The 15,008-nt window shown below is 40.7% G+C and overlaps 1 protein-coding gene across 1 annotated transcript; it reads right to left on the bottom strand.

The window, feature by feature from the left end:
* Positions 1 to 1,042: 1,042 nt before the first annotated feature.
* trpc1 (transient receptor potential cation channel, subfamily C, member 1) lies at positions 1,043 to 14,271 on the bottom strand. Its single transcript, XM_062441666.1, has 13 exons — positions 14,106 to 14,271; positions 13,111 to 13,265; positions 12,885 to 12,986; positions 12,563 to 12,765; positions 11,612 to 11,743; positions 11,204 to 11,399; positions 9,835 to 10,171; positions 7,635 to 7,774; positions 6,395 to 6,541; positions 2,526 to 2,710; positions 2,041 to 2,245; positions 1,525 to 1,719; positions 1,043 to 1,349 (listed from the first exon to the last, which is right to left on the bottom strand). Exons 1-13 carry the CDS (start codon positions 14,269 to 14,271, stop codon positions 1,122 to 1,124), a joined length of 2,391 nt encoding a protein of 796 aa, XP_062297650.1. The 3' UTR covers positions 1,043 to 1,121.
* Between the last annotated feature and the right edge of the window lie 737 nt (positions 14,272 to 15,008).

The raw sequence follows: 15,008 nt of genomic DNA, 5'->3' as shown, positions 1-15,008 counted from the left end.
TTGAGGCTGTAGAGCGCAATGTGAATAAAGACTGGATTAAATATTGTTTTAGTATGCATCAAAAAAAGCTATTTGCCTGGCAGAAGTTTTACATTTCTAAAAGTCTGATTAATATCTATAGGGGATTTATCACAGCTGATTTTTTAGTTTTAATGATAGCGTTTAAAATCTGCTGTTTATATTTTATGTTCAATTTTAATGTGCAGGAGTTAGAAGTTTCTAATGTGGTGATAAAAAGTGCAATATTTAATATATTCATAATTCTTTTAAAAAGATTTTTTTATGTGAAACAAATGAGGACCTTCCTAGCTAAAGCTTTTTCCTTTAGTTTGTTTGTGGATGCAAAGCACCGCCATCACTATACATTATTGACTTATTTTTCATTATTTTTAGAGGCAGAGGTATGAAATGAAAAATGGAAAATATTTTCATATCGAGAAGTCTGTGAATATTATTTATATTTTATTGTTTTCATCTGCCCAAATAAAACTCCTTTAACATCTTCCTTGGGTTTGTGTGTCTTTCTTTACTTTTGGAACTTTCAGCTGGGAAAACAAAATAATGCCAAATAATATTTGAAGTAGTCTGATGAGAGCAGTCAGGTCAGCTATGCTCTACTAAGCATGAAAATGGATCAGGTATGTGTAATGTGACTCACGTGGACTGGACTGCTGAGCAGTTGGCTGAACAGTTGACTGTGTTCTCTCTTTTGGACGCATGTGGCCAAAGATCAGTTTTCAAGGAAGAGAAATCAGCAGGTAACTGCAAACCTCAAAAGCAGCATGTGTATTCAGCAAAATCAGCTCTTTATGCCATTGAAATCTCACAGGGTCAAATTTTTCCATAAATCTTTATTCATCTTTCTGTTGAAAACAATGGCTTTCTTTATTTACAAAAAGGTTGAATAGCTGAATAATACATATGGGGCCTGAGTCTGGAGGCTTTGGTGGAGAATATATATTTTCTAGTTAACTTCCAGGTTTAAAAGTTGCCTCTGTGAATCAAAGAGCAGAGGGTTTTTTTCCACATGCACGGGTCACACAGCATCTCAGATAAAACGAGAAGCAGAGGTTTTGTCAAAAGGAGAGGGGACAGGGAGAAAATATCTAGTTCTTTTTTTTTTAGCTCCGTGGGTAGAACATGGCATATTTGGAGGTCCGGAAGCCCAGCAGGTCCCTCATCTCGTTGCGAAACTTTGAGAGGTCTTGTCGCAGGTCATTAAGGTTTTCCACCGTGGCCTGGTCTGTGCTCTGCATCTTCTGCCGCGTAGATGTCAAGTAGCGGTGAACCAGGCAACACATTATCTTCTGATAGTTCTCATCACGCTTCTGCTTCAGGTTCTTCCACTCCTGGATGGAAAAGACGGAGAAGGAATTTAGGTCGATAAGAAAATGACCATTTGTTCAAGAGTAGCGGAAAAGATTGAATTCAACCTTCCAGAAAATTGCAAGTATGCACTGGCAGCTGCTTTTTTACAACAATTTAAGGTTCTGACAGTTGTAAAAAAAAAAATGTGCCTCTTACCTTGAGGCTGTTCTGTCTCTTCACCTTTCCCTTTGAGGTGTGTGAGCAGATCCACTTGCTCATGCTGGTCACCAAGTAGCAGACAGTCTTCGGGGTGGGGAGGATGTTAAGAGGTGGCGGCAGGGTGCACTTGTCATCAAAGTAGCTCAACCACAGTTTGGCTCGAGCGAACTTCCACTCCTTATCCTCATGATTCTGCAGAATACCAGGAACATTTAGGGAGCAGGAATGTGAGAATCTTAAAGATGCAAATAGCCTAATATTGCTCTTGTGGAAAGTTGGAGTTGTATTACTTTGCATAATCAAAATCAAATGGTTGTTCAAAGGAAGCAGGAAATATGCAGTTGGGATTCCAAAGACAAAAATGAGATGACATCTGTGTATAATTACCCAATTAGAGAAAAATCAAATCTTAACAGTAAATGAAAACATTTACATTCCAGTTCCAAGTTGAACTGAAATTACCCATAACTTGGAAACTTGAAGTGACTCTGTGAAAAAAGTTCCTACACTTACAGCTATTTGTCTGAAGCTTTTATGGAGCATGGCCACCAGCAGCTTAGTCAGGACGATAACCACCACGATATTGTAGGTGCCTATGATCATGGCACCCACAAAAGAGCGCAGCTCCTCCTCTGTGTAGCTGATGCGGGTGACAAAGAGCGCGACGTGCGCCAGCGAGAAGATGTACCAGAACAGGGCGTAGCACGTCCCCATAAACCTGTGAGAAGGAAGAAGCTAGTAGATGTTAGTATGTGGGTCTGTGTGTGTGTGAGAAAGTGCACCATGTCTGTCAAATGCATCTTACAATCTAACCAAAAATACATTCATTCATTTTATAGTTAGATCATAAATCTGAAAAAACCCTGTAATATCTATAGCAGCTGTGTTTATACAGCGCCATGTATATATAAAATCTCTGACATCTGTCAACATGCATTGTGAACATTCATCATTGTTGTCATCGCTGTCTAAAATGACAGATTGAGGTTGGTCTGTACGTGTGGAATGCATCATTGCTCTGTTGCTGGCAGAAGATGCCCTGGCAATCCTGGGATGGATTCTTGTCTTTGTCTCTCCGGTCCTTTCCGTAGAGCTGGGTTAGTCCAATGGTGAAGGAGAATAACACCAGCAGGAAGAGGCCCAAAAACTTTCCAAACTCCTGCAGCATCTGACCCATGGAGATCTGGTGGGAAAAAAATGTGTTAATCTTTTGCTGCTTGATTTGATGTAATCCTGCAGACATTAGTCATTCTCCAAAATGTCTACAAGCAATCATTTCGCATTAGCTACAATTTAGTGTTTTTAAGCAGTACATTTTAATGTATTCAAGCAGAAATTGTTACATTTTAGTTTTTTTCATGGACTAATTCATCAAAATTTCAGCAAGGGCACTACATGAATGAAATGTTTTGGTTCTCTTTCAACACTTCTCCTCTGCAAGCAAACCTTCCTGACCGCTTGTCACTAGTTTTTTCCACCCATGTTCTTATTTAACAGTGCTTCCCTGGGCAAGTGGGGAAAGTGACTTATTCTGGCAGCTGGAGTGCTCTCACACTACCTGAGGGAAGACAGAAAAACATGGGAGGAGCCAGAGAGAGGGATCGAAGACAGAGAAAGTGTTCTCAGCGCAATGGACAACCAACTATTTATAGTACTGAGTGGTTTATCTGTTTACTAGGGCCTAGAGATGCTCAAACAAGGCCAGAACATACTCGCCTTTGCAAAAAACAAACACACACACACACACACACACACACAGTGTCCAGTGTGAGGGATGACCACTCTCCCTGTACCTCAAGGTGAATGTGTTTGCTTGGAAACCCAGGCTGCTTGTTTGAGGAGAAGGGCTAGTCTATTAGCGTGATTCATTCTCTTGTCATGTCTAAATCCCCCCAGTGTATTCCTCAGCCACTTTGTACACATCTTGTACACGATTCAGGGGCTGAGGGTGTTCCCTGCCTGCCCAGCCTGACAGGTATAGCCTAACATAGTTACTGTACAAACACAGCAGGAATGCAGCAGGTCAGAAGCTCTTAACCTCGACTGGAGGAGGGGGGTACCGATGCATTTTGGGGGGTACACACACACACACACACACACACACACACACACACACACACACACACACACACACACACACACACACACACACACACACACACACACATACTTTCTACAAAATAAGCCAGTAATATCTGCCTTTATAGTATAACAATACAAGAAATTAAGTCCTAACAGGAAATGCTAAGTTGTGTGTCAATGGATGCTCACTGTACTTTCAATGTTCCACTGTAACAATTTAATATAATTTTGATTATTTAAATGTATATCAAATTCTTATGTAAGACGCTTTGGTAAGAAACTTGTCAGTTTTAAGTGTGCTTTATAAATAAACTGGCTTGACTGAATTTAACAAAGAGAAGGTACAGAAGAAAAATCTTCATATTGTTTGTTTTCCAAAATGTTCCTGGAGCTGTCTCACCACAGCAGTTAGTTTTAATTTGTTCCAACTGTGAGCAATCCTTTGTGCAATGCATTCTGGGACAATAGCATCCACCAACACCACATTACAAATGAAGCAAATTTAGCATACAAATTGTCAAATCTCAGAGTATATTTAAGTTTGTCTCATTCAAAGTGAAAACGCACTAGAGCACAAACTCAGAGCCTGGTTAGAATTTGTATGTGGTTCAGAATTGGAGGACAGCTTCCCTCTTTTTTTTCTCATACAAGCTTCCAAGTGTGCCATCCATTATGGTTGATACTGTCTCTGAGGTTAAGTCTGGGCCATGAGTGAGCTCATTGTGTGCACACTAGTGACTGTAGATTCACACATAAACACACTTTCAGTCACTCTTTCCAACCTCAGTAGGGGGCGCTGCCCGCAAGAAGAGTGAGCTGTCCTCTTGAGGGAAGCATGGAATCAGAGAAACTTTCATTAAAGCAGCCCACATAGTACTGACTCACTGTCTATGTGTGTGTGCGTGTTTGCATGAATTGCACACTCACATATCACAACAGTGCGGAAATGTGTGGGTGCATGTGCATTGGGAGGGAGGTGTGTCTGCCATGTGAGTGTAAGGGTGGCCATGAGAACACAGCCACATCTATTTCCAAAGCTAATCATTTTTCCATCTTGCCAAACCAGACAGTGATGTCACAGAGTGAGTGAGTGAGTGAGTGAGTGAGTGAGTGAGTGAGTGAGTGAGTGAGTGAGTGAGTGAGTGAGTGAGTGACTGAGTGAGTGACTGAGTGACTGAGTGAGAGTAAGGTTGGAGAGAAGAAAAAAAGAGAGAGAGAGAGGGAGGGAGAAAGATGGAGGAGATTGTAGCTGAAAAGCGCTCATTAACAATCTACAGGGTAGTCTTGGTATTTTATAAGTCAACCACGAACAGCTCCTCGACTTAATGACAGGAAGGCATCCCTACAAATAGGCTGACTTCACTGCATACCTGAGGACTGCTTTGTGTAATAAAAGTCACACAGTGGGGAAAAATGAAATTCTTAAAGACAGCCAACACAAATTTAGGGGTTGGCTTGCCTTACAGTCTCACCCCGGCCAGCTGGCTGGACGATATACAATGTCATGATGTGATAAAAAGGGACACCTATGGCACTGACTGTTGAGGAGAAAGAGAGAGGAAAATATGCAAACCAGATTTTTGGCTTGTCTGAGGAAGTGGAAAAACAATGACATAACGTGACACACAAACACACACTGGGGTTTATCCATTAAGTTTGTTACTGTTCACTTCAACTTGTTCAGTAGGAACACATGAATCCTATTAAGCTTTTTTGTTCTGACTTGTGAAGCATGACTTGATCCACCAAACACAACAGAACAAAATAAATACATAAATAAATATATTAATACTGCATGCTAACAAAAGGGAGACAAACTGTCATGGGACGCCCTGCAAGGGACTACGAAAACCACAAAAAATGTCAATTTTTGCCAAATGTTTGCTTCTCACAAATTGAATTTATTTTGTGTTGTGTAAGAGGCATAAATCACACAAATAAAACTGACGCTGTATTCGTGTGATTTATGAATATCACTCTCATTATAGCTGTTGTTAAAAAGTCTTCAATATGTCTCCTCAGGACAAACAGAAACAAGCCACATTGTGATGTTGATGCCCAATCACCTTTCAACACTAATCTACAAATCAACTTCGTTTTGAAAAGATTTCCAAAAGAGTCCTTTTTAGCCAGAATTAGAATTTAAAATTAAAATTGGTCCAAAACACTTGCTGTTAAGATGGCTACAGTTCAAACTTGCTGTTTGTGCCAGATTGTGATAGCAATCAATCTAGGATCCAGTGAAAAATGTGAGCACTGGCAAACTAAGTCAGCTCCTCTAGCTTTAAATAAGCAGCCTCTCAACTGAAGTTAGCGTGAAACATCAATTTAGTGTAAACTGAAGGCTCTCGTTCATGTAGATGATAAAAGTGATGATACTGGTGTGGCGACACATATGGCGACTAAGCAGCTGAGCTTTATGATGGTGTGTTCAGTTTATTATGAGCGTATTATTACAGCAGAACACATTCATCTACTGCCTCAGTTCACTGTGCTTATGCTTAATGCTTATGATGATGGTTGATGATACTGCTTAGCACAGCTGGTGTGATGTTTAGCGTTGGCTTGTCCTGGAGTGTTCGCAGGAAGAGAGTGGGTGGGAAAAAAATATGATAGAAAATAGAAGGAAGCTGTTTGATAAGCATTGCATAAGTGCCTCATCTCAAACTCCCACTGTTTGTTGCATGTCTGGCCACACTAGGAATAAAACTTTGAAAATGTCAGTGTTAAGTAACAAAATCACAGCTATTTTATTTCAGTGTATGCCTGACCGCTGCCTTCCTACCTGCAGTGGGCCCAATATGGAGCTGGTGGTGTACATGAAGAAGAGTCGCAGGTAACTGAGAATGTTGGCGAAGGCGAACAGGCCCTCAGCCACAAGGATGGGATGGAAGGCGTCCCAGTTCTTCCTTTCAAGTTCCACATTCTTGAACTGCAGAACAAGCAAACATATTCAGAAACACTTGACTGTACTGAGTCTGCAGTGATACTACTTCACATATTAAGCATGTTTTGTGGCTTTTATTATTGGTAGAACTACTTAACAACACTATGAAGTACTCAGGCCTTGTGCTTGATGTTGCATTCACATCATATGGGATGGATTACCATGTTTATATCATGTGACTGTTCATAGGATTAGACAGCTCAAGTCGGTTGCACAATTACTGAGTTAATCTTGTGAAAGCTACACATACTGTGCATTGAAAATATAACACCATGATCATCAGATTTAGGTTTAATTACCTTCAACAAAAGACTTCTGCTTCATTTTCAGGCAATTCTGTATTATTAAGCACCAAGTCTGATACACTGGAACTTTCAGAGAAATATGAGTTTCCAGGTCATAATTACAACTTGGATATGGAGGCACAAGAAATTAGATCACTAACTGTTTACTTCTTTGACAACTAGTTACTCCAGATCGGTTCTGGTTATATGAACTCTATTTTTAAATATATAACCTCAATCCTGTTGGTATATTAGCCTTATTACTTACTTTACTTACTTATAGCTTGTAAAAGTGTACAGAGACTGAAGTTGCAGTTGATAGTGATGTGAATGTTATTTACCACTCAGAAACTTCTAATTGCTAATTGAAAACTCAGTGAAATGATGATTCAGAACACACAATCAAAAAAAGCCTTCTAAATAAGGCCTTTTAGCTGTACAACAACGATATGGCTTGACAATTTCTGAAAAATTTAACATAAGACTATTTTTCAATTAACTCATGTAGATAATACACAAAATATTCAAATAATTAAAACAAAATATGGTGTTTTTTAATGTTAAAAAAAATACAAAATAAAGGCATTTGTCGTATAAGCATTTGTCAGTAATGCAAAAAAACATTTACAGCATATCAACTGCTCTGAATAATGTATTATTAATGGTTTTCCCAGGAATTGACATAGAGTGAAACGCACTCAGTGAATCCAGCTTTTTTTCAACCTTTCAATTTCTCAAGCCAGCAGTACAAAAATACATGTAGCAATCTGTGAGTGACTACAGTGTGTGGGTACCTTGCTATGAGCAACTATCTTGAGGGCAAAGGTGGCTAGGTAAAGAGAATTCATCACGAAGCTCAGCTGGTTCCTCGACTCTTCCAGAAAGTCTTCCAGCCCCTCGTACCACAGGCGCTTCACGTCCGACCACACCATCCCTACAGGAGAGCAGGAATTCACCGTCACCACATGCACATGTGCACGTACCACAGGAAAAAAGGCATTTTCCCGTCATCCCCAACATTTTTAAAATTGCTTCCAGATTAAGCCATAAGTCATCTCACAGAAGGAGCCCTGGGGAAACGGGAATGTATGAGACACAGAAATTTGAGATTGATACACTGAGTATGTGTCATCTGTGGGATTTAGGGAGGTGTGTGGAATTTAATAAAGATGAGTGACTGTGTCTTCTTGTTTCCAAGTTGAGTTTTATCAATTGTACAGTAGCGGTAATGAAATTAGAACTAATGATTTCAGCTGCAAGACAAGACAAGATGACACATAATAATGTTGGACTGAAACTGATGGTTTCCATGGTTTCAGCTAAAAGTAAACAGAGCAGTGACACACTGAATGCACAGTGTTTCACAAATGAAATGTTTCCATCTCTGAGTAAGCATTTGTTTTGTCTGGTTATTGGGGACATTAGTTTTTACTATGTAAAGATTGAACTGTAGTGCAAAAAGTGCACACAACCGCAGACAGCGAGAGGTACATGGGCAGAGAAACACTCACAGTCTCACAGCATCTGATTACCCCATTAATGTGAGGGATCTGGCTCGGGGGAATAGCGGGATGGAGAGACCAGGAGTAAGATGGGGAGGAGTGGGGATGGGCGGGTGTTAGCGTGGGAGAAAAAGAGAACAAAAGAAAGCATAAGGAATGAAAAGCTGTCTGACTTGTGAGTGCCATCTGTAGACATACAGTACATGTATACACTTAAAAAGCTCCTATCCACATCAATATGATGTCATCTGAGGAGGTTGATTATTAGTGATCTTATTCCAACTATCTAATCTTGTGTTTTGTTTTGTTTTTTTGGTCGATTCTGCAGTGATCCCAGAGTGGGACATCTGCACCACTGCATCACATCTTGCAGTAAATCTGTTCTGTGATGACGCAGCCTTGAAGAAACAAACCGCTGAAATTGTTCAAATTGATCTTTGTTGTTGCTCTTTTGCATTACTTAAGGAATCTTTCCCCCTCTAGTGGACTATGTTGAGCCATGGAACAACTCATTGCACTCCTGACTAATGACTCAAATACTGATCTCACTCCTGCAATATAAAAAATAAATTGCAAATTGTCCCACAACCATCTTAATAACATTGAGTTATAGAAGTCAATTGCTTGTACATCCTTTTATAACCAGTCAGGTGCAGTTATTGGGATGATTTATCAAGCGGAAACCTGGACCAATGAACTGTGGTTGTGATGCTTTGTGACTGGTGCGAAAGTGTAGGATGCTGCAACCATGAGACAAATATCTCTGCTGAGAAGTCAGGGCCATTAAAGTGATTGAATGATCATGCTAATGGTTTCTTGGCAGAAGAGGAATGTAGAGAGGCCCTTCCACAGAGAGACAGACAGAGTCTGTTTCTCACTTGTCACTCTCCAGCCTCATCTGAAAAGGCACAGTTTGTGTACATCTGTTTGTCTTTGTGCAATTATATGTTTGCATGTATGTGTGTATGTGTGTGTGTGTGTGTGTGTGTGTGTGTGTGTGTGTGTGTGTGTGTGTGTGTGTGTGTGTGTGTGTGTGTGTGTGTGTGTGTGTGTGTGAGAGAGAGAAAGAGAGAGAGTCACAGGGGAGAAAGGAGAAGCTTCGGTTTCAATCTGTAAAGCTCAATTAGAAGCATAACTGACAGATTTAATCCAGTCAAGCCAGGCTTTCTGTCTTTTGGTATAGAAACAGCTGTTTGTCATGTTCTGCCTGATAGGATTATGGATACAGGATACTGGACTTTAGCCAGCCAATAAAAGGAATTTCTCATTTTCACTATACTATGCCCTATTAAATTGTGGTTTATGATTGGATTCTTATTCTATTTTAGTTATGTTGTGGCCATTAGGAAAGGGATAATAATTCAATTACAGAAATATGGCATTTAAGCTCTGAAATATATACCATAATAACAACATGCAGTACATGACACTCCTCTACACACATAACATACATACTGTACATGAGTATGTAATTTACTGCATGAAAGCTGACCTATGATCCAGAGGATGAGCAAGTAATCGATCATCTCTAGCGCGGGGCCCATGGTGTTTTTCGTGCCTTCGTTGTAGACCAGCGAGTAGAGGTTAAGCAGCAGCAGGAAGGTAAAGTAAGAGGCGGTGTGTATGATGAACTTGACAAAGGGTGTGTGGATGATCTGGCCTACACGGGAGCGTGGCACCAGCAGGTAGCAGATGGAAAGCAGCGGCCAAAGCATCGCCACAGTCAGCACTGTGGCTATCTTTAGACAGGTGTGTTTGCGCCGATAGCTGGCCGTCTCTCCAAACCAGACAGTGTTGAGGAACTGCTGACAGTTGGACTGAGCCACAAACTGTAGAAGGACAAAGGAAAATATCAACAGGAGGAAGATGAACTAGTATGTAGTTCAACAAGTTGACATTTTGGAAAATAAACTAATTTGCTTTCTTGCTGAGAGTTTGATTAGAAGATTAATATCCCACTCTCAAGTCTGTATGATAAATATGAAGCTCCAGACAGTTAACAGTTAGATTGGTTATTTCAAGGTCTAACTTTAAGCAAGAAAATAAATATGTGTATTTCCCAACATGTCCAATTATTCCTAATAATCTTTGCTGGTGCTATTTTCCTGGTTTTAGTTCTTTTAAAGGTATCCACAAAAATGCTTACTCAAAATGGCATTCGACACATTTTGGATTGGATTTAGACATTTCTGACACCCACTGTTTTCTATATGTGTAGCCTATATTTCTTACTTATTATAGTTCAATTTATGTTGCTCATGTACACAGAGAAAGAATAGGCTGTATATATAGTACAGCACTAAAAAAACACAAGCATTTCTGCTGTGCAATAGCATTATTAAGATTTTTTTTTGTGTCTTAAATAGACTGACTACTGTATTGATAGCTGATGTAAGTGACTTAGCTATAACTGATAAATGTTCCGTCTGCAATAAAAATCCCAAATCAAACATTTGCTGTTACCTAAGAATTAAATAAGACTCAGGAATAAGTGAGCAGTATTCAGATGCACAGAGGAACAATATCAGTGTTATTTCTCCAGTGGGAAAGAATGGTATGCTACAGTGTGTACTGTGATATATGAGTTAAACTTTTCCCACTGATCCATCCTGGCTGTAAATTGCCCTTCAAACTTCCAGCTTCAGTTTGTCTTTGACTGCCATTGCCTGGAGGAATTTTGTCCTGCCAGACTAATATTTCCAAAAGGACAACTTCTGGAGCAGATGTTAAATCCGACATATAATACACTAAATTGAAATTGGTCTAGTAATATATCAAAAATAATATATTTTACCCAGTTATATGGGTAGATACTGCCAAAAAGCCATCAATGTGGCAGTTGCAGATTTTGCCTGTCTGACCTCTTTTTGATTGTACTTGATGGCAAGTTTCAGTCGGCTGAGGTTCATACGTTCCTCCAGTAAGCCTCTCTTCTCGGCGGGATCCTCGCTGGATGTGTGATTGAGGATAACCTCTAGCTCGCGAGAGTTTCGAGCCTGAGCCAGCAGGTCCTTGGCAAACATCTTACACTGTTTTGCCAGCTCCTCATAGTCATTCCTAGAATACGGAAACAAGATGCAGTCAGAGCACATGAAGGATTAGGAATCTTATCTGTTCCAGACTATAAAGAGGGAAGGTTTACAATATTACTATCTGTGTGTACAGTATTTACATATGTTTGTGTCCATGAGACTAGTATCTCTGTGTTGTCACATACAAAGAAGTTGGAAAAAACATGCTCTGACATGAGAAGTAACTGTTCTGTGTACCTGAACTCCACCTCAACCAGGCTGAGCTCCTTGAGATCTGCACTCAGCTCGAAGGCCCTGAGTATCGGATCTTCTTCGGTCAGCATGATCAGAGATGGGCTGGCCAGACAGCGGTAGATGTCCAGGCGAAACCTAACCCACAAAGGAGTTTGGAGATGGAGGAGGCGATAGTGAGAGAAAAGCAAAAAAGGGAAACAGAGAAACAAACATTCAGCCTCTGATCACTGTTTCAGTGGTACATGCTTTGACCTCTATGTTGTTTGTCAGCCAAACTGGAGACTGATTCATTTAGCATACTGCGTGGGAAGCTACACTGCCCTGCAGAGAGAATAACAGTGCTCAGCAGAGTAATCTACGAGTCCGGTATCTTATCAGAAATCAAATATACTCAGAGGAAACACTGCTGCTTTCTTTGAAATTGAAGGCTGATATTTCACATTTGAGCCTAAAAACAGTGATAATACAAAAAAAGAATAAGCCAATCATGGCAAACGAAGTACTGACCCTCTATAGCTAAATAAGTAGAGAACATTTGAGTCATCTGTGGGCTCAAGAGAGCACTGAATGTACTTAAAAAACAGATAAGAGCATTTCCAAAATGTTAATGCTAGTAAATCATTTCTGTCTGTGTGATTAAGGTGACATTGTCAAGCTGATGCTATCACCAAAACAGCCTTCCGCAGTGTTTCATAAGAACCTTTCCTGAACATTTCAGTTGACAGCATAATCACAGCTGTTTTTTAAGCCTCAACATAGCTGAGTAAATACCAAAACAGTCATCAAATAAAATAACAGGCATCGTCTGGAAGACAAAAGTGATATTGACCATTCCAAGGTAATTAAATGGAATAATGGTCTTCTGGTTCAGATCAAGGGGAGTTTAATGCTTGGAAAACCCAACAACGTTTTTACTATTGCATTTTCTGAATGCTAGATCACAGGGGCCTGTACCTGGAGTGCCGTAAGCTGTCTTTCTTGTTTTTAGCATTGCAGAGCGTGCATTCACAGCCTACAGCGTGGGGCCGGGGCAGCGAGATGTCCTGTTTCAGCAGCATTGTAAGGATCTCATAGTTGTTTCTGTGGGCTGCCAGGATGACTGGAGCCACGTCCATTGTAGTGGAATACTCTGGGTTCTGGATTCGCTGCATTAGTTTCTGAAAAAGATGAGAAGAGACTGATAAAACTGAACATGATATTGACATCAGCCTGTTCTTCTCTGCATAAACAGTGTTTTGTTTATTTCTTGAAAGAGCACTTTTGAGAGGAGACTAACAGCAATGGAAGGCTTGGAAGATCGCCTGGGCCTGTGGTTGAGGAGGATGTCCACAGCTCCCACCACCTCCGAGTCTATGGCCACCAACAAGGCATCTGTTGCCTAACCAGAAACAAATGCATCCTTTAAGATGAAAGCTTGCATGATAAAAACCAAACATACAGCAGCAGTAAACTTGAAAGGTGGTGCTTTCTGCATATATTGTTTTGCCCTGAGTGTTTACTACCTGGCAGCCATGCTCCAGAAGAAGCTGCAGGATGTCTAGATTCTCATTCTCGATGGCGATGGTGACGGCGTCCCGGCCCAGCACGTCTACACAGTTGATGTTGAGCTCACCATGTCGGTTCTCCTCAAGCAGCTTCTTCACCATGTAGTAGTCACCTGAGAACCCGATCAAAAACAAAGCAGCATTGTGAATGAAATCCACTTTAGGGAATTCTTGCAAAGTCAGGTCTATAAAAGAGGTGAAGAATTATCTCTGGGTGACGCCAAACAGACACACACAGCCATAGTCATGAGACAAACACTCCTGCAGAGTAGGCTCAGCTCCAGCAGTACTCTTAACATCAGTCGTGTTAACAATAACATCTCCCTCAAAGGATAATTCCTGTTGCTGAGCCATGTTTGGACAGACTTTATATGGTCACACTGGCAGTTACTGACTTAGCTGTACACCTAAAAAACCTATGCCTGCACAATGTTTTTTTAGTTATCAATGAAACACTGTACTCCCATCTGACTGAGATGAGAATGACCATGCCTCTTTGTTATTTTACGCTTGGGTAGAATCTCTCCATCTGGTTTGCTTGCACCCATGAAAAGACAGCAGATTCCAGAGAAACTTTCAGAAAAGCAGACATTCAACTAAATATATCTTAACCCCCCGTGGGCACATTTCCACAGTAGCCAACATGTAGGCAGCTGTGAGAGGTATTCACTGGGAAAAAAATGTGGTATGACTGTACAGTTTGCTTGCTGCAATAATCCTGCTGGGAATTGATCAGGCTGTTAGTCATGGTGTGTTTTACCTACAGATCAAGTATGCTCATGTCATAATGTTTCAGGAATATCTTAAATGATCATTATTGTAACACAGCAATCACCTGCTTCCACTGATTCCGTAACTAACATGAGTTTTTCCCGTGTCCTTAAACACATCAGATAATATTAATAAATGGATTTAGATTGTAAAGAAGAAGAAGAAGACAAACAATAACAAACCTTTCTCGCATGCCAGCAAGAAGAGTTTCTCGTCCAGCGTAGTTTCCTCTTTCACCTCTCTCACGTCTTTCAAGGCCAGAAATGTATCCGGAGAGGAAGCGTCCGTGCCCTGGTACAGAGCTGCCATTACGACGGAGAGCGAGCACGGCCAAACACTGATGTGCATCCCACTAGAAACCGGCGACCATTACACAAGAAAGCCCGTCATATTAGAGTAATCCTTTATTTTATATTATTTGTGTCTGTCGCTGCGCAGTAGAGGCTTAAAGCGTCGTCATGAGACTAAACCAATGTCACCAAGTGTTGTTATTGCTGTCGCATCTTTGCTGCGTTCGTTTGCTCGCTTCTGCAGGCTGCAAAGTGACCCTCTTTAGCAGTTTTTCGTTTCCTCCCGCTCTAAATCACCTCAGATTTGAGGTCAGTGGAGGTAAGTGGCGACAGGAGACAGGAGACAAAACGAAACGGTCATCTCCCTCGGCGTGTTTACATGTACCATCTTCTGGCATCGCAGGCTCCTGAGGATCTTTTTGGTCCTGATGCTGCTGACGAGGCTCCTACTGCGCATGTTTCCTCCTCCACCTGCTCGTTCATTTCGCAGGCGCAAAGGCTCTGTGCTCCATGATTACGTAACAGTGCAATTCAGTGCAGCTTTGTCCTGACACTGTATGTGTGCTGTGATTATTCATGGTTGACTCCAAACTCCATTTTTTTAAGGATACATGCAAATTAAACAGATTCATGTAAACTACATTTATTAGTCACAATTGGTCACTAGATACATGCGTGCTGACAACACTGAACATCATAATTATTTGGATATTTTCCAGCATACACTGTGAAGCATTAGCCATCTAAAAATATACACATATATTTGGAGTATGAAGAGAAAAATCACAGCTATGG

The sequence above is a fragment of the Scomber scombrus genome, chromosome 20, assembly GCF_963691925.1.
Source record: "Scomber scombrus chromosome 20, fScoSco1.1, whole genome shotgun sequence".
In the NCBI taxonomy this organism is placed as follows: Eukaryota; Metazoa; Chordata; class Actinopteri; order Scombriformes; family Scombridae; genus Scomber; species Scomber scombrus.
This window is presented reverse-complemented; position numbering and strand designations above follow the sequence as displayed.

Coding starts and splice junctions, on each gene's coding strand:
- trpc1 (XM_062441666.1), bottom strand. CDS start 14,271: ATGCACATCAGTGTTTGGCCGTGCTCGCTCTCCGTCGTAATGGCAGCT. Junction 10,172..11,203: donor TCAAGTACAATCAAAAAGAG/GTCAGACAGGCA, acceptor GTCCTTCTACAG/TTTGTGGCTCAGTCCAACTG. Junction 1,720..2,040: donor AAAGCTTCAGACAAATAGCT/GTAAGTGTAGGA, acceptor GGTATTCTGCAG/AATCATGAGGATAAGGAGTG.